At 44.0% G+C, this 20,049-nt stretch overlaps 1 protein-coding gene across 1 annotated transcript in view; it reads right to left on the bottom strand.

The window, feature by feature from the left end:
* Nucleotides 1-481: 481 nt before the first annotated feature.
* NPEPPS (aminopeptidase puromycin sensitive) overlaps nt 482-20,049 on the bottom strand; it is a 59,500-nt gene continuing 39,932 nt past the window's right edge. Inside the window, exons 14-23 of the mRNA XM_065422846.1 lie at nt 16,354-16,417; nt 15,275-15,414; nt 10,177-10,311; nt 8,476-8,695; nt 7,710-7,852; nt 6,238-6,294; nt 5,599-5,706; nt 4,925-5,080; nt 4,768-4,815; nt 482-1,830 (exon numbers count right to left, since the gene is read on the bottom strand). Coding sequence (XP_065278918.1) covers nt 1,678-1,830; nt 4,768-4,815; nt 4,925-5,080; nt 5,599-5,706; nt 6,238-6,294; nt 7,710-7,852; nt 8,476-8,695; nt 10,177-10,311; nt 15,275-15,414; nt 16,354-16,417 — 1,224 coding nt within the window. The 3' untranslated portion in view covers nt 482-1,677. The remainder of the gene's footprint in view (nt 1,831-4,767; nt 4,816-4,924; nt 5,081-5,598; nt 5,707-6,237; nt 6,295-7,709; nt 7,853-8,475; nt 8,696-10,176; nt 10,312-15,274; nt 15,415-16,353; nt 16,418-20,049) is intronic.

Below are 20,049 nucleotides of genomic sequence, written 5' to 3'. Positions count from 1 at the left end.
CGCCTTTAGTGGTTCCTTTTCCATTTCAGGATTCAGCTCCAAACTCCCTCCTTGGTTTTTAAAGCCCGGGATGACTTGCGCCAGCGGTTTTTATACAACTAGTTTCTATTTTATTCCCCTTTCTCTGCACTGCTAGATCATCTCACCTCTGCTGGTGCAAAAGCTCCTCTGCAGCTCCTGCCACTTTAAACATCTTCCTGCATCTCTACCACCCCAACTTTTCATCTCATGTTTTCAGTTGAGATTTGGAATCTCTTCTCCCTTGTCTACACCTCGTAAATTCTGTCCCTCAGCTATTAGTTCTATCATATTTGGGATATAGGCTGTATGCAAAATGCTATACAAGATATACAGGTCTTCTGCGACGATTAATCTGAAGCAGCAACGCCTCTTCAGGCCTTGAACAGAACACAAAAAGCAGGACATCGATTTCACATTGACATTTTTATTAACGCCAACTGTTTTAATTTTTTTTTTTATTTTAAAACAATAGCACAAAAATTTTCAGGGAAGCAGTCGGACAGTTAGTCTGATGACCTTCTGAAACACAGTTAAGCCACACCAAATATGAATTCCTGTTAAAAGAAAAAACCGTGGGAACTCAAACGTTCGTTTATTAGATGGTGTTGTCTGATTAGTAGACCATGCCGTTTTGTGAAGTCAATGATGGCACACAGCTTAGACTTCATCTAAGTCACACCAGTTATCACTAATTTAAGGCTTCTGAATCAAATGACCATCAACATCACAGCAAAGGAACAAAAATAAAAGCAAGTGTGGCTATGGCTGTGAGGAGGCTGGACAAGCTAGATCTTTTAAACAAGTAACGGTGCCCGCCCCTTAACGGTGGCTATGGGGAACCAGTCACACACTACTCTATCTCCTCATTCACATGCATTTTGAGGGTGCATTTAATAAGGAAAAAAATATTGCATGAATTGATCTCTTATTTAATGTGGCTGTGAAAGATGTTTCTTTAACAATTCCTTTATCTCTAAGAAGGACATCAGCAAGTGGAACCAAGGAGAAAAACCAAAGAGCAACAGAACATTTTTCTTTTTGCCAAGAGGTGACACAGAAGGGATGGGGGGGGGGAACCTACTATCCTTGGATTTGATTGGAGGTTGCAGGAAAATAATCTCCCAAAAACCACACAAGTGGAATTTATGCACAGATTCAGAGTATGTTATACCAGCTACCTGCCTTTCATAGTAAACTGTTCCACACGACGCGCACTACAGTGTCTTTTAGGTCTCTGTCTTACACAGAGGTGTTAACCCATTCCTGCCCCAGACTCATCACAAAATTCCACTGACCCAGAGCCTCTGGTTTCCTTTTTAGGGGATGTAAAAAAACAGAACATCTGTCAATAAGAGTGTAGGAAGGGGGTGTTAAATATTTTAACCACTGACAAGGCTTGAGGAAGTTTCACAGTTTTGTTATGCTCTATTTTATTACTATCATATTTACAGACTTTTTTTTGCTGAATTGCTGATAATTATTTTTAATAGAATTTAATTCTGGAGTGTGAGCAGGAACCAGTTAACTACATTCATTGTCCAATCCCCATTGCTTTGAGAAAAGACTCCAAATTCTTGGCATATGAACCAGCTGTTGGGTAGCTCCTCCCTCTCCCCCTGACGAGGCAGTAGGACTGCAGCAGCCGCATGCACAGATTCACACCATGGCTGGCGGGGCCTTGCGCTGCAGAAGGTATTGGTGGATGCTCTCGGCGTCCCGATTCAGCCAAGCTGCATTCAGCAAGATATTTTCACAGCACTGCTGGACAGTGCGTTCTGCCGATGGAGCATGGTGAGTCTCGAAGAAGGCCTGAATAAAACACACACAATCATCCATAAAGGGGTAACACCCACAGACAAAAATATGTTTTTTTAAATGGTCAAATTCACCAGTTGGGTAGAAAGTATTTCTATGAAACCAACGATTATACAGTATCTAGCTCCTTGGGAGCCCTTACTCATGTGAGAGGAGACAATGTCGTCAATGAGCGTAGCTGGGTGAGTAAAGGCCCCAGGATGGGGCTCTTAGTTTGCTAGGCTACTTGTGTAACCACAGGTACTGCAGGGGAACAGCAAAAGGTCTGCTCTGGTAGGGAAAATCCACAGCATTATTTCTGCAAACTGGTTGAGACAGAGCCATCTACTGCTACGTACTGACTACCAGTGACAGCAAACTGCGCTGAAAGGAAGACAGGGCCAGCAGCCATCTCATCATGGGAGGGCAGCAAATGAGAAACAAATCCAAGGTGTGAATGTCACTAGGCTACTTGGAAGACACTAAATTATGCCCAAGGCCCTTTAGGATTACTAATACCTTCGCTAACGGTCAGATTTTTTTTAACATACTGCTTTTAAATGGGCCTCTGTCCCAGAGGAGAAGGGGCACTGCTGAGAGCACGCAGACCTGCCCTTCTCTCCACTCCCTGGAAGAATGGAAGTTGACCACATGGAAACAATTCCAGACAGAGAACACTCCATTAAAGACTGTCACTTAGCATTTCAGAATTAACTGACTACAGGGGCAGAGTGGAGGATGCTGTCGAAATAAGGATGAATAATCATTACATTTATTTGCATACTAGTGAGCTCTTCCCCGCTACAGCAGAACCTCACTAACTCATACTTGACTAGGAGAGCCACTGAGAATTAGCACATTAGTGAGCAAGGTAATAGTATCAATAATGACGGAAACGGCACCACAAAGTACTCTGTTCACTTCTCGGGATAAGCGGCTGAGTTTTGTGTAGGGGACAGGGCTTCTGCACAATCCCCTGCAGCACAGGATTGCAGAGGTGTGACGTGGCTCATTCCTCTCACTGAGCGTTCTTCCCCCATCTCCCAAAGTCAAACCCAGCCCCGCTCCGGCACATCCATTTTCAAGACAATCTTACTAGGCTTCTGGGTTTTAGAACAATCTGAATATTAAAATCAGTTTCTTATGGTGGGAGCTGTATCTGAGAAACCCCTTGACCAAATGACCCCAACTTGCAAAACTAAACACTACTCCAGGCCCTGTGTGACAGCAATATTATTTAAAGATTCGTAGAATTTAAGGTCAAAGGAGCCCATCAGATCATCTAGTCTGACCTCCTGTCTAACACAGGTCATTACATTTCACCCTGTTACCCCTATACTGAGCCCAATAGCTTGTGTTTGGCTTAAGTATCTCTTCCAGAAAGGCAACCAGTCTTGATCTGAAGGCACCAAGACATGGAGAATCTGCCGATTATGATGGGGCAATAGTCCCACCTGTTATGGTTGACTAGGGATTTCCATTTTAACAGGGATGAAAAAGGTCTACAAAAACTGTCTTTTGGCTTGGAGTATCATTTCTAAATGTTTATTGTAGTTTGTGCACGGTTAGATTTTTCTATAGCATTTGTGGGAGAAAAATATCATTTGAGGTTTGCTATGACTGTTCTAATAAAGGAGGAAATGTGGGTGAGGTAATATCTTTTATTGGACCAATTTCTGTTGGGGAGAGAAGTTGGTCCAATAAAAGATATTACCTCCCTCATCATATCTCTCTAATACCCTGGGACCAACAGGGCTACGACGACACATGTTTTAAAAAGGGCCATGTGACATCTGATATTTCTTTCCAGAAGAAGCCTCTGCAGGCAAAGAGCAAATATTGTCCACAACACATTTTCAGAAAGCTGCCACGGACAGGCCTTGAACTCTCAGTATATGGGTGCCGCTCAGATTCAATGGCCGAAGCTTGTCACATTGAGCCAGCCACATACTCTGACATCAGACTGTCTGCAAACGTTCCGGCTTGCCCCAATGTAGCTGTACACTGGCAAATGACTCTCTGGCTCCTCATCCTGGCTCAAACCACACTGCTGTCCAACTCTGACTCTAACTTTTTCAACATTGCTTTTCTGGAGAGAAAGTGGGAGCTAGACATTAGTTGAGATCAATCCTGAGAGAGTAAGATCAGTTTGAGCCCCAGGTACGCACACACAAAAAAAGTTATAACATTTTGATGTCATGATTATTTTAGGGGGGCCATATCTTGGGAACCACTAGGCCAAATGACCTCAAATTTAGACCACTAATCTACCCTGGATCCCCATGAAGTATAGGGATTTTCAAGACCATCCAAATATGTGAATTTTAGAGCAGTTGGAAAAATCAGCTGTTAAACAGTAAGCTAGTCTCCACCTTAATTATAGTGGTACTACTGCCTCTTTATAATCAATTTGCTTTATAGTTTATGTGGCACTTTACATTGTAAAAAGATGAACATTAGATAGTTAACCACCCCACCACTTCTGACATATGGAGGTTTTAATTCCAATTTACAAATGGTGGAAACAGGGCTAGTCTACATAACAAAAGTTGCACCAGTTTACCTTGTGGGATGATTTTAAACCAATTTAGTTAAACGGGTGCAAAAAGCTATGTGGACACTTATTCTAGTTCAAGCCAGGTTTATTGCAGTTTACTTTGACTTGAATAGGCATCAGATTAAACTAAGCCAAAGTAAGCGTCCACATAGGGGGTTTGCACTGGTTCAACTAAATCAGGTTAAAAACCCATTTACTTAAACCAGTGAAACTTTCTCATGTTGACAAGGCCCGAGAAACAGAGGTTAAGAGCCCAAAATCACAGGCAGAGTCAAGAGAAAAAGCTGGGATTTGAAATCAGGAGTCTCAGGCTCCCCCACTCCTGTTTCTGTCAAAGAAAGCTAGTCACTCTTTCGTTATGTTAGAGGACAAGATTAAAGCAAGATGAGTCTTACCTTAACCTCTGCAGCCATTTTATCAATTGCAAATCCATCCACCGATAGCTGAAAAGGGATAAGAATATTTATTTTTTAAGCCCGGAGAACCATTTTAATTAGAACTGTCTAGATGTTATTAACGACATGCCCAAAGTTTCCAGGCAACTGCACACACCTTTATTAGTCTGGATATTAAGAATCCACCCTGATAGCGATTATAAAGTTCCTCCCAATTGTCCTTTACAAATTTCCAGGCAGCTCTTCTCCCCTGCTTGCTGCTTCCAGCCACTCCACCGATAACAGACACGGTATCCTGGGGACGTACCTCTTCCTGCAAACAAGGAGGAAGCAAACATTCAAGCCAGTGTCCTCGGAAACAGACCATTTGCTTTATTTCCCAAGGCACTTTTCAGAGGTTGCTCTTGTAGCATCTATCAGCTTCTGTTCTCCCAGGCTGTACACCTTTTGGCTTTTTAAGGTAGAGAACAAGAAGCCAATCCATGAGGAAGAGCTGACACTAGTTAAACAGGAGAATGACTAACCCTGGGGCCTGAGAGCAGAGATCCTCAGTCTAGGGCTGAACATTAAAATACAAAGACAGGTGACACCCCTTCACGCTCTCCCTCGATACCCCTCTTGGGCCTGACACTGGGGTCTTGAGAAGTCTATGCCGCATTAACCATGGGATACAGTACGACTCTAGAAGATTTGGCAACAAGGCCAAAGGTTGGTGGGTCCTTTTCAAAAGCAGTTCTGATACTTCACCCTACCCTAGAGCCGTCCATCCTACTACCTCAACATGCTCTATTCCCATGAGGTAGACAAGCACCAACCCATCTGATAACTTACCGAAAGTGCAAAGGTCAGAACTTTTTGGATCAGTTCAGGTTGAGAGATGGCTCCGAGGACTCGCTCAATTCGGTTCTTCTCCTCCTGCATATCTGCTTGTTTGTGTAGCTCCAGGGAACAAGAGTAAGCAATGTTAAACACAACACAGATTAGGAGCAATCCCTATGTGGCTTCTTACGCTGTACAGTAAATCATTCGCAATATACTGGAGCTGCATGGCTGGCCCCCAAGTCTAGGAGATTATGACGTGGACATGTGGTACGACGCGGCTATGAATACTCCCACAGCTCTCCACATTATCTGCCCAGCAATGGGGCATCTAGCCAACTGGTAATCTGCACTGGACTACTCACCACTTAGTTTACATAGGGTCAAGCAGGCACCACTCCTTTGAGCAATGGTACATTGTTTTAAGAAAACAGGTGTAGGAGCCCACTAGATGGCACCTTAACACTATTTGTAACCAAACAGTACTGTGGCAAACTAGTTTCCACGTCACTGCAGAAGATGGGAGCGACACACTAGCTTCAGACAAACTGCCTCATAGATCAGTTTGTGAGGAAGAACATTTAGTTCCTGGCTGTATAAATGGACAGATCTTGAGGTGACAGGAACATAAGGCAACAAGAGCGCACTCACCTTTAGCATAGTGTCTAAAGTAGCACCATCTCCATGCTTCAAAACAGTTACATATACCTAAGAGAGAACACAAACAAGGAAGGTTCCTTGAAAAGCAGGCTTTTAGAAATGGAAAGACAGAGGAAAAGATGGCAACATGGATGAATAGGCTATAGGTAAGATATTAAACACAAGAGTACCCGTAGGAGTTCTCTTACAATATAAAGCAACAGAGGGTCCTGTGGCACCTTTAAGACTAACAGAAGTATTGGGAGCATAAGCTTTCGTGGGTAAGAACCTCACTTCTTCAGATGCAAGACTAACACGGCTACCTCTCTTACAATATAAGCGATCTGCAATAATAAATTTCTCTCATCAGTGGTCTGAGACCAGATCTTGGAGAAGTTTACTGGTCCTGAAAAGATCTGTACTGGCCCAGCCGCAGCAAGTCACAAGATAGTGGACTTTAAAGATCTGTCTTACTCCTTGCCCCTCCTGCTTCAAGTCACACTTCAGGACACCTCAAAGCTAGAAATCAATACTTTAAAAAATGCTATCAAGCTTTAATCTAACTAGAAAAGGGAGAGAGAGATTTTGGCTGCTAAAATCATGTTGGAAATTAAACATGGGACAGTGGTGCCAGGAGGCAGTCGCAAGAAAGCGATGACAGTGAAGTGATTTCCAGTGGGATAAGGCACAAACCATTCCTGGTTCTGGTAATTCACAAGATATCTGATCTTAAAATTGTTATCAACCCTTTGATCTAGTCAGTCTCAGACCAATCTGATTTTCAACCCCTGATCTGGGGATAGATTAATTAGGGTTTTTGTGGCACTTCCCTTAGACATGCTAAATAGCATACTAGTGAAAGAGTAAATGTTTTATTAAACTACATTAACTCACTGGTGACAGATATACAAAGATTAACAGAGTTTAAGGCCAGATGGGACCATTAGATCATCTGCTCTCACCTCCTATATATCACAGGCCACTGAATTTTATCCAAATACTCCTATGTTGAGCCCAATTATTTCAGTTAAATAAAGCATTTTAGTCCTCATGAGACTAAACACCTATAAGCATTCAGTCAGCTGCCTGGAGAAAGCCAGCAATTTAAGGATTAAACTCTGAATTACTGACTTGGAGCCAGCCACAATTCAATATAGAGCACAGCAGAAATGCATTTACCAAGCAACCTTAATTCTGTGGCACTGATTTCTGCTAGCTTGCCAAAGGGGATGGGGATCAGTTCACTAATAAGTTCCAAAGCAATGAGGAGGATTGCAAACTTGCTAGAAGCAAAATTCCAAAAACAAAAGGCAAGATCTGCTCTGTACAAACCTAATTCAGGGACAAAAACCTAGGCAGGCAGTGCTGCAGTATGGGACTCATACTAATTCTGGTCACCGTAAATACAACAGTTTGGTACAGAACAAGAGGCAGAGTGAAAATGGGATTGGCTCCATTAGGAAGTAGAGTTCACAGTAACCTACAGGACTTCTCAGGTCAGCTGACAGGATGTGTTTTCCTTCTACGTGGTCCTTAAACCGACGTCGCGCTTCTTCTACTGTTGCCTTATGCCCAGCTTTTCCTAGTTTTCCCAAAACCAGGCCCCTCAGAAGTGCATCCAGATGACCTGATAAACAAGGGTAAGGAAGAGAGAAAAATTAATTTGGGACAATATTTAAGCAGCTCCATTCACGACCTACAGCCATTAGGGCAGGCTATAAATGCACAATTGTCTTCTCTCCCACATCCTTGTAAGCTGTGTAAAAAAGCTAGATCTTTTCCACTCCCCTGGTTCTGCTGGAGAGTGCATTGATTTTTGAGTAGAGGTTCATGAGAAGGGGATTTTGAAGGCTAGACACAAATAGTTAGATCTGTAATCTGGCCTAACTGAAGTTAGGCTCAAATGGGGATTATACCTGTCAGTGCTTTGCTACAACAATGACTCAGATTAGTCCAGGACAAGTAGTGCATGCATAAAGTTTTTCATTGGCTTTGCAATCTTTGCACTATCAGACTCATAGCTAGGGTAAGAGACCTTTCAAGGTGCAGAGAATCATGCTGAGATGGATTTTACCATGTCAGCTGGCTTTAACTGCAGCAGGAAAACACGAGGAACATTTTTCTAAACACACCAGCAGCACTGCCCCACCCCTCAAAATGCTTTGCACCCCCCAAAATTTTTAACCTATTCGCCATATAGTAGTATTTCAAAACCACTATTAAATTCCATAGCATAAAAAAATCTCCTACCCTCTCCAGGTTTGGGGTCCCATCCCAGCCTCTCTCCTATGGGTGAAAAGACATCTTTCACAAACACCTGGATTTCCTCATAGAAGTCTGTGTGGGACAAGAGAGTTGAGAGAATCCCCAGGTTACAGCTCAGGTCGCTCCACACAGTATAATTGGGCTCATTCACAAAAGCCTCCATGACTTTTAGAACATCTACAGTGCTAATGATTCCAGCTCGGGCCTGGGAGAGGAAAAGAGACAAATTAATCTCATCTCCAAACAGAACTGAAACAGTCAATAGTTCACCACATAGTTATTTAACATTCTTTCCTCTGCACAGTCTACAGGGTCTGAATGTGAGCTGCACTTGTGTGTGGAGAAAAATGGTGTCAAGATGGGTCTCTCGAGAGTTTCTCACCTGCCTTATTAATAATACACAGCACCCAGAGTGCACTGAACTGCAGACAAAGCACTTTATAAAAAGGAGGCTAAGGATAATAATGGGAAAATCGAGGGACAGAGCTTAAGCAACTTTCTCAAAGTCACAGAATGTTTGTGTTAGGGCTGAAAACAGCACCCCCCCCCCCCCGAGACCTTCCTTTCTCCCTGTCAGATTCTGTGTCCACTGAAACCTCATTTTGGATTAAATATCTAAATTTTACTTGTTACCATTTTTGCTGTTTACTTTTTGCCCTTCGTTCAGTTGGGACAGGGAAACTAGGGAAGTCAGTTTCATTTCCCAGTTCTTGTGCGCTAGCACAAAATTGTTGTTTCCAGCACTATGAGAAAAGAATTAAATAACTGTTTTTTAAAAAGTGTCATGAAAATATTTTTGTTCCGAGCAGTTTACAATACCTAAGCTACAGGCCAAAACTACTGACAGCTTCTCCTTAAAAACTGTAGCAGCTAAACCGTGGCATACTTTACAAGCTTAAGACTATTTCTATCTCTAAAGTTGCAGGAAGTCAATGTAGTCTCAAAATTGTGTTTAAATCCCTCAACTGATTGCTGACCGGCAATATAAGAAAGTATGACTTCAGTTACAGGCACTAACTGCTCCAAGAGCCCACCTCATGGGACATTTGTATCTTCTAAAGGTGATACTCAAAGCTGGTACACCTTGCTTTAATGCAAATCTGTGCTTTGACACTGTGTCCAAAACCACCAGTCATTTCTTTCAGCAAAAGAGAACCTTATCCAGCCAATTTCAGGAAAGGAGAAGGGGGGTCGACTGTTTCATATCTAATGCTCAAACCCTATGCAGTTCAAAAAAAAAAAAAAAAAAAAAAAAAAAAGTGTATAGTATGTGGGACATAAAAATTGATTCTGTCCCCAGAGGGAAGACAGTTGACAAGCTTCCCCAACAAGCCCTTTACTCAAAACCCTTTTAGGGATCAGGAACTAATCCTGACCCAGGTGAGAGAAGCAAGGGAAGTTTTCCAGATACTATTTGTTTATAAAAAACACTAAGTGTGAAACACCCCTGCGGGAAACAGCAAAACAGAGTTGCAGGCTCAGGTTCGTGCCACAGGATTTAAATTTATAGTACAAGTTCTAACTTGCAAAGCTCATTAATAATCCTCTGTATGCAGTAATCCCAAAGGTGCTTTGACTCCAGGAACAGAGTCTAGCTCTTCAGACACTGATAGCTACAGTAACTGTAGTTCTCGTTCATCATCATCTGCAAAGCGGACAATCCGGGGCAGGAAGCATGTTGCTCACCAGAGAGAAGAGATCATTCTGCAGCCCAAGCCTGTCCACAGGGGGTAGGGAGAGGTCTTGGATCGCTGGTATTAAACTCTCCAGCATGTCAGGGCTGTACTGAGTACGATAAAACCCTACTGTTCCCAGGTTTAACTGAAATACACCAAAACAAAACCAACATTACCAGCACTGAATAAATAAGCACACTGTTGTCCTTCTGGAGTATATGGAAACAGTTTTCAAATAGTCCTTGTCTGTACATGCAGCAGAATCAGCCATGCAGTCATTTAAAAATCGTAACTATTTTGCACAGCACAGAGGGAAAAAGAAATTAAGAGGTATGATCAAGGGAGAACAGATCTGAAATAAGGTGTGCTGAAGCAGAGATATCCAGAATGACAGGAGCGGCAGAGGTGAAAGCTCTTGCACCATCAGTGGTGAGTTTATGTGGAGGAGACAGAGGCTAGTATTTAAAATTAGTGGGGAAGAGAGCAGAGAGAAACTAGCTCCATGAGGTAGACTGGATCAACTCCATAACAAGGAGAGCAATTCTGAATGGAAGCCTAAAGCGAACAGAGTGTCAGTGGAGCTGTTTGAGGACGGGGTGACATGGACATGCATCTGTATATGTCTGAAGGCAGACTGCAGCATTCTGGGTCTTGGAGGAATCAGCGAAGGGGACTGCAGTGTAGACACACATCTAAGTACAGAGGAAGAACAAAAAATGCAGTATCTAACGTCACTCCACAACCAGCTCAATTCAATTCTGATATTGGCAATGCCAGTGCAATATTTAGAAACCATCCAAATCAAGTTTGCAGATCTCTTTCTAATTCCTGCAGAAAGACAACTAAACTTCTCTGTCCTGTGTAAAAGTGCTGTGTGGTAAGTAAACGTGATAAACTGCATGTCAGCTGAAATAATATTACATTTCAATGACTCAAGCTGGGTGTTCACACGTCTGGGCTGGTTTAACCGTGTTAAGAAATAAATGAGCTCAGCCAGGCTTTGAATTTATCACCCAAACAGGACAGAGGGAAGTTCATACCTCTGCAGGTGTAACTGCACCTGGCAGTGGGCTGATTTAGCGAAGCAAAACAAAGGATGGTGATTCTCTCTCAGAAGGGCGAGGAAGTGATATTTCAGACAATATGATCTCAACTCTGCTTCTCCCATTCTCAACAGGCACATCTGAAGGTTAATCTTGGTGGAGCCCACCCAGGGCCCTATACTCCCCACTTTAAACCTCTTAGAATTCCCTGTGTTGGAGTCCAAGGATGCAGTGTTCCTCCTCTAGCCAGTAAGAGGAATGCAAAATCTCTTCTCAAGAAGATAGTAACACAACTGAAACAAGCAGGAGTCAAATCTGTCAAGTCCCAACACACCACAAATAGAACAACGCTTGAACACCACAGGACCAGAGATCAAGCACTACCATGCAGCTCTATTCTGAAAAGTGACTCTGAAATGACATTGTAGGGTTCCAGGTGTGTCTCACTGAGTCCATATCAAATGATCTCAGTTTACAAACACAACTATGTTTTTTGTTACCTGCTAGCCTTACAAGTTCACCTTGGGTTGGGTTCCTTCCTTCTCAGGCATCACTAACTATCACAGATATCGCAGTTCAAGTCCCGCCCTCACTGACAAACGTGTAAGTCCATTGTCTTTTAAGTTATGCACCCTTATTACTGGTGAGAAGGAAGGAACTCAGCTTCATTCTCTGATTCCAAGGTGAACTTGCAGAACTGCCAGCAGGAAAAGAGGATGTTACTTACCTGTAACTGGAGGTTCTTCGAGATGTGTGGTCCCTATGTGTATTCCATATGTGGGTGCACATGTGCGCCATGCACCTGAGTCCGGAAGGTTTTCTTAGCAGTGTCTGTTGACCAACACGTGCGTCGTGCATCCCCTCATGCTCGCAGCCGAGGGTATAATAGGTTGTGTGGATCAACGCCTCTCCAGTATCCCTCTTACTGCTGAGTACTCCAGTCAGCAGCAGAGGGGATTGAGGGCAGGTATTGGAATACAAATAGGGACCACACAGACCACACATCTCGAAGAACCTCCAATTCGAGGTAAGCAACCTCCTCTCCTCTTTGAGTGATAGTCCCTATGCATATTCCATACAAGGCGAGTAGTGAGCAGTGCGAAGGCAGGTGTGAGGACAGGCAGTCTGCAGTATGGCACGGCCTACAGCAGTACCTGCAGCTGCCGCTTGGGCAATGGCATAGTGAGACGTGAACGTGTGTACGGAGCGCCAGTTGCTGCATGACAGAGGTCTTGCCACGAGACATCCGTGAGCCAGACTGACATGGCTGCTTTTGCTTGCGTAGAGTGTGCCATGACTCCATCATGGGGCAATCTAGAAGGGCAATCTGCCATCATGGCCACCAGCTCACTGACCCATCTAGCTGAGGTGATGGCCAACAAAAATATCACCTTCATGGAGAGGTGAGAGGGAGCATGTTGCCAGCGGCTCAAAAGGTGGCTTTGCGAGGGTGGAGAGAACGAGGTTAAGGTCCCACAGGGGTGTGAGCTTGAGTACTGGCAGGAAGGTATTGAGTAAACCCTTCATGAAACGGATGGTGGTAAGATGTGTAAACACAGAGGCGTTGTCCATGGGGGAGGGAAGAGTGAGGGGCACCGAGCGCCACCAAATGGACTCAGAGGTTTTGCAATTGAAAAGGCCTGACATTTTGAGATCAAGAAGGCAGTCGAGGACGATAAATATCACACTCGGTGGGTGTTGATGGCAGAGAGCCCACGAGATGAACTGTTGCCACGTAGCTCAGTAGCTGGCCCTGGGGGATGCCCTCCTGCTTTGGTTAAGGATGTCTCACACTGGGGCGTAGCAGGCTCTGTCTACCCTTGAGCCCCATCCAAATACCAGGTCGAGGTGAAAAGTGCCTGGGTTAGGGTGCCAAACCTGGCCCCGATCTTGTGTCAGGAGATCGGGGCCTGAGCGGAAGCAAAGTGGCGAGTGAGTGGAGAGTATGAGGAGGTCCGTGAACCAGAACTGGTGTGGCCAGAACAGGTCTACAAGTATGACGGTAGCTTGGTCCCGTCAGATCTTGCATAACACTTGTGGGAGGAGGGGAATGAGGGCAAAAGGCATAGCGGAGGTCACCCATCTAGGAGAGGAGAAGAGTGTTGCCCTGTGAATCTTCCCCTATGGCTCCCCACAGCAATAAAGGGGCAGCTTTCGGTTAGCAAAGAGGCCCCCATGGGATGCCCCATTTGTGGAAGATGTATCAGAGTGTGACTTTGTGTAACTCCCACTCATGGTCAAAGTAGAGTCCTTCTGAGTGTGTCAGCTAGGGAATTTTGGGTGCCTGGGAGGTATGTGGCTTGGAGCGTCATGTGGTGTTTGATGCACCAGTTCCAAAAGTGGATGGACTCAGTGCAGAAGGCAGGAGACTTGGCACCACCCAGCTTGATGTACACGACCGCTGCAATGTTGTTGTAGAGCAATTGAATGTGCCGAGACCAGATGAGAGGAAGAAATGCCTGGCATGCAAAACGGACTGCCCTCAGTTCCAGCACATTTATGTGCATTCTGACCTCTTGTGGCATCCAACCCTCCTGGACTATGTGATGGTCTAGATGGGCTGCCCAACCCGCGAGGGAGGTGTCTGTTGTGATAGTGGCCTGCAGGGTGGGAAGGATGAAGGGGGTCCCGACCATGACCTTGGAAGGATCAGTCCACCACATGAGGGAGGCCAGAACTGTTTGCAGAACAACAATTCTGGCCCCAAATGGTCCCTGTTGGGTATGTAGACGGAGAGGAGCCACAGGTGGAGGACACACATGTGCAGACTTGTGTGTGGTGTGACGGAGGTATGTCCAAGGAGAGAGAGAGAGAGAGAGAGAGAGAGAGAGAGAGAGAACAGCAGACCGTGGTGCGCGGCTTGAGATGCAGGTCTGCAATTATGGCTCTCAGAGTGGCCGTCCATCGAGAGGAAGGCTCATGCCACAATGGAGTCGAGCCATGCCCCAACAAACGGAATCATCTGTGTAGACAGGAGCACTGACTTGTCCTCGCTGATGCAAATACCTAGAGACGTCAGGAGAGTGCGAAGGTGAGGATGGCAGAGGTGAGTTCTTGTCGGGATAGTGCGACAAGGATTCATTTGTCCAGGTAGGAGTACACAGAGTAGCCGAGGCAGCGTATTTGTGCTGCCATGATGGCAAAGACTTTCATGAAGACTCACGGACCCGTTGCTATGACGAAAAGGAGGACGTGGAATTGGTAGTGGTGATGTCCTAGTTGGAAATGGAGAAATTTCTGGTGGGCCGGATGAATGTCGATGTGGAAGTAGGCATCCATGCCAAGAGCCACAAACCAGGCCCCGTGGGGGAGAGATGGGATAATCGATACCAGTGTTACCGTATGGAATTTGGATTTCCTGATTAAGGTGTTTAGTAGCTGAAGGTTGAGAATGGGACAGCGCCCATTTGATATGGAATCAGTGACAGACTGGCCCATAATGTTATTTCATGGAGTCACCTTTCAAAGTACTTCTCTACCTTAAGAATGATTATTCCTTAACCTAAGTAGTTCATATGACAGCAATCCAACAAGGTAAGTGTTTTTCAGTTTTGACATTTAGATTCTGATACACGCACCACTATCTACAGAAGACCTTAACGCTGAATTTTTCACTTGCAGATCTGTATTGGCCTGGTAATAGCCAGTAAAAACTCTACACACTCATGAAAGATAAACAGGACTATTTTTGGCCAGGATGGGCTTAGTTAAGCTGTGGTTGCTATAGGGATGCACAAGAAGCCACCACAGTTCAATTCAAAAGCTGCCTCAGTTTAATGGCATTGCTCAGCTTTTCCAAGCGTGGATTCCTAAATGGTCTGAGTTTACGTTGTCTAGAATGCTCTTGGAAGCAAACCCTCAAAGGGAAAGGACCTCACTAAGCAAGCACTGTGGAGCAGAGCCAGTGCAGGGTAATGCAACCGACAAGACCCACCAGAAGCACAGCAAGCTTGCAACACAAAAGAGTAGGAAAGGAAAACAAATGGACCAAATGAAGCATAATGGAACATCTCAGTGAGGTTGAATTTAAGTCTCATGCATATGTTCCCTTCTGCACAAACTCACCTTCACCCACTGGCCTGGTTTAACATCTTTCAAAACCAACGTCAGCTCTGGCTTGTCCATCAGCACTTGCATTTTGGCACAGCTGGGGTCATCGCTTGTACAAATACTAATGGGGACCATCCATAGGGGGCAGTCCTCCCCTAAACACGGGAAAGGAAAAAATGAAGCCTGAGGAAAGGAGGTAGCAGACACTACTCGACACAGAGGTTCAGGCTGATGTTCCAGCAGGTTTCAGTGGCCAATTGAACACAACAGTTTAAAGTCAGCTTATTCTGACAGTCAGAAAAATGGCAACGATTCTGAGAGAAAAGGATCATTTTAGAATCTGACAACTGGAGTCCATATATCACTTCTGAAATAAAACATTTTAATTTCTGTACATGCAGTAGCTAACCAGCAGTTGTAGCTACTTAAATGATAAACGACAAGCTTGTGCTTGCTCTTATACATGGAGAATTTACTCGGTTACTGAAGCCCATAAGATGAGCTCTTTAAGATGGCAGTCAAGGCCCTAGACTGGATATTGAACAAAGGTTTAAACATCTTACTACGATAATATAAAAGCATTTTACAGGTGCAAGTCTCTCCCCCATACATGTGATAATAACATGCAGACTCAGGATACATCTACACTGCTGAGGAAAAACTCACAGAGCCGAGTCTCAGAGCCTGGGTCGACTGACTCAGGCTCGTGGAGCGCTTGGGGCTAACACCGCAGTGGAGACATTTGGGCTCCGATTCCTTCCCTGCCGTAGGTGTCAGAATCTGGGCTTCAGCCCAAGCCCAAGCGTCTACACTGTTATTTTTAACCCCACACCCAGTGAGGCTGAGTCAATCGACCTGGGCTCTGAGACTCGGCGCTGGGTTGTTCTTTGCAGCATAGACATACTCTACAAATGCAAGAGCACCCAGGGCTTAGCTTAACTTCGGGTTTTAACAAGTATTTAAAAAAATATCTAAAGCCTAAAAGGGCACCTGCCTGTGCAATCAGACAGTGCAAGAGTTGAGTTTCACGGCAGTGCTGGCGCGGCATACAATATGATGCACGGCTCGACTCCTGCTATTAGCCTTCATCTTACCGCTATATGGTCCACTGGCACAGAACTTCTTCTGGACTAGCTTCAGAACTTTGTCCTCTTCTTGCTAAAAATGGAAAATAAATGCTAGAGTAGTATCGATTTCAAAAACTTCCATGATGGAAGAACATTGTCATGAAAACTCAGAATAAGTGGAAAATGTTTTTTTTCCAGTTCCCCTTCTCCCACTGCTCAAATCAATTGGGGCAGAGGTTGTTGTTTTTTTTTAAACTAGCAAGCAACACAACTGGAAATGGATACTAGGGTATCATTCACTAGATTCAGGGCAGAGTCCCAAGCACATTTAAAGATCCATAGAGTTTAAGGCCAGAAGGGACTTCTAGATCATCTAGTCTGACCTTCTGCACAGCACAGGCCATTCAATTTTACCCAGTTACCCCTATATTAAGCACAATCACTTGTGTGTGGCAAAAGCGTATCTTCTAAAAAGGCATCCAGTCTACAAATCAAGACACCAAGAGATTGAGAATCTGCCACATCCCCCTTGGCAGTTTGCTCCAAAGGTTAATGCTGCATGCAGTATTCCTGTATTGGTCTCCCCAGGGTTGTATAGAGCTAAAAATCACCTCCCTACTCCTAACTCACTACTTCCCTGTTTATACATCCAAGGATTGCGTTAGCCCTTTTTGCCACAGCATCACACTGGGAGATCATGTTGACTAGCTTGTCCATTCTGACCTCTAAATCACTGCTTTCCAGGATGCAGTCCCCCATTTTGTAGGCACTTGCATTCCTTGTTCCTAGAAGTATAATTCTGCATTTGGCTATATTAAAACGCATTTTTGTTGGAACAGGTTCATCTTACCATGCCATCCAGTATCCCTCAGTATCACTGCCCTGGTGTCATATGTTATCATTCCGCTAATCTTTGGGTTAGCCACAAATTTTATCAGCAGCCATTTTACATTTACTTCCAGAGCATTGATGAACATGTTGAACCGTGGTGAGCCTCGTGCCAGCCCCGGCAGAACCCCACTAGAAACACCCCTAATTTGATTATTATTCCCCAAAATGATGAATGGAGATTTCAGCTCCATTATCAAGAGTGGCCTCCAGTTGTCACTAAGGTATGAGTTCCTCATCTAAAGTCCCCAGCCTGTCCCATAACTGCAGGCACAGAGAACCAGAATCAAAGCAGCTGAAATTCAAACATGTCCTTCATCTGCACCAATGCTGAAAGCCTACTGGGAGTACAATAGGGTCATTCTTCACAGGCTCACCTACTCCAAGACTGACAAACTGTAACCGTGGCAGTTAAGTGTCTTCAGTGCAGAAAAGCACTTTTATCTAATATATTCTAGAAACCAATAGATAAAAAAATTCAAACAACAGGTGATAGAAAGAAGCCCATATATTTTAATCCCTGGTATAGTATGATTCTGTAAGGCTATTCAAGTGTAAAGACAAGACACAAAAGGAAAAAAATAGGCAAAGAAAAAAATGTTCATTTTAGGAAAATCAGATGCAAGAGAATCCCAACTACAGCAGTGGTGATAACTGCCAAGTCAGAAAAGTGAAACAGGTATTTGGTGCCTGGAAGGACTAATCTGAAAAGAATAGTATCAGGAAGTCGTTTCCTGCTTCTTGTAATTAACAGGAACAAGAGCACTCATATCGTCGGAAGATTGCCTGTTACAGCAGTGCTGGGCTAAGGTCAAAGGCTTTGGAAGAAAAAGTATCATTTACATGCAATGACATTTTACAGGTGGACTCCTAGAATAGAGAGGTAATAAAAATACTAATGAAGAGTAGAGGCAGAGACAGCTTTGCCACAGTCTGAAGGGAAATGAGGCTTCCAATGGTTTGAAGGATTGACAAATTGGTTATATAGCACATATCTTGGAGATTAAATGCTCACAAAAATACACTCAGAAGTGCAATCAAAGGCTCTTCAGTTAAGGCAGGAAGTGGTCCATTAGCACAGCTACTGGAGGGAGAACTTCTCCTCTACTGGAGCTTGGGCACATTAGCTACACAGTGCTGGTCCTCAAAGCCTGCCTGAGTCAGGCAAAATTTGTCAGGCAGCACTTTTCCCAAGCTAATGCATGCCAACTTTGCCAAGTTTTTAGGTATCCTCATTCAGCACTGGGATGACTCGAGACAGGTTATTCATTCATCATTTATTTTTCTTTAAAGTTGCTTTGCCACTTTTGCTTCAGAGTGGAGAATTGTGTTCCAGCTTGCAGGAAGCACGAAGAAAGAAGCCTGGGATGATTGTCAATGATTTAAAGTGTGACGGAATGGCTACACATAGCACTTTCCCCCAATGAGTAATTCTCCATTTTAAACAGTGTCAAACCAAAGTAAAGTCCACCCTTTTCCATTTAAAGGTGCTTCTAAACCTGAAAGTATAGGGCTTGAAAAGTACTGTAGGTTAAAGCCCCAATAATCAGAATTAAAGTAGAGGAGGTGACAGAAGCACCCATAGTAAATGTTCCTCAAGATGTCATGGTCCACTATGGTTCCCATAGAACGTGAAAGACAAGTTAGCTACATGTTTGCAATGCAACATGGCACCAAGAAAGGCAAATACAACTTTGGTCAACATTAGTAGAGGCATCTATAAAATCATGAATGGTATGGAGAAAGTAAATAGGGAAGTGATATTTACCCCCTCACATAACCCAAGAGCTTGGGGGTGTCTGCTGACGAAATTAATAAGCAGCTGGTTTAAAACAAAAGGAAGTACTTCACACAATGCACAATCAACTTGTGGAACTCATTGCCAGGGGATGCTGTGAAGGCCAAAATATAACTGGGTTCAAAAAAGAATTAGATCACTTCCTGGAGGACAGTTCCATCAATGGCTATTAGCCAAGATGGTTAGGGATGCAATCCATGCTCTGGGTGTCCCTAAACCTCCAACTGCTAGAAGATGGGACTGGACAAAGGGAGTGGATCACTTGAACTTGCCCTGTTTTGTTCATTCCCTCTGAAGCATCTGGCATTGGCTGCTGTCAGAAGACAGAACACTGGGCTAGACGGACCTGACCCAGTGTGGCCATTCTTACGCTCATCACATCAGAGCAGGGGTCAGCAACCTTTCAGAAGTGGTGTGCCGAGTCTTCATTTATTCACTCTAATTTAAGGTTTCGCGTGCCAGTAATACATTTTAACGTTTTTAGAAGATCTTCTGTAAGTCTAGAATATATAACTAAACTATTGTTGTACGTAAAGTAAATAAGGTTTTTAAAATGTTTAAGAAACTTCATTTAAAATTAAATTAAAATGCAGAGCCCCCCCGACCAGTGGCCAGGACCCGGGCAGTGTGAGTGCCACTGAAAATCGGCTTGCGTGCCACCTTTGGCACATGTGCCATAGGTTGCCTATCCCTGCATCCGAGTATAGTAGAAGATAGTGGTCTATAAAGTGTTCGTGAGACCTAACATATTGTATTAAGTCATAAGTGCCTCAACACCAGATTTTAAGAGAAAAAGGAAAAATTTGTGGTGATAGAAACATTAGCTTATAAAAAGTGACTAAGTGGCTAAGCAACTACTAATCACAGGGATGTGAGAATCATCCAACAAGTATTTGAAATGTGTAACATCAGTGATGGAAAGACACTGTATAGGATGGTATGAACTAAAAGTAAGGGGATGACATTAAAAAGGGGGACACTTACTGAAAGTGAGATTATTAAACTGGAGAACAGTTTCCAGGGAAAGTGGTAGAAGC

Source organism: Emys orbicularis, chromosome 25 (genome assembly GCF_028017835.1).
Source record: "Emys orbicularis isolate rEmyOrb1 chromosome 25, rEmyOrb1.hap1, whole genome shotgun sequence".
NCBI lineage: Eukaryota > Metazoa > Chordata > Testudines > Emydidae > Emys > Emys orbicularis.
Note: the sequence above shows the minus strand (reverse complement) of the source record. Positions and strands in the feature narration are given on the sequence as shown.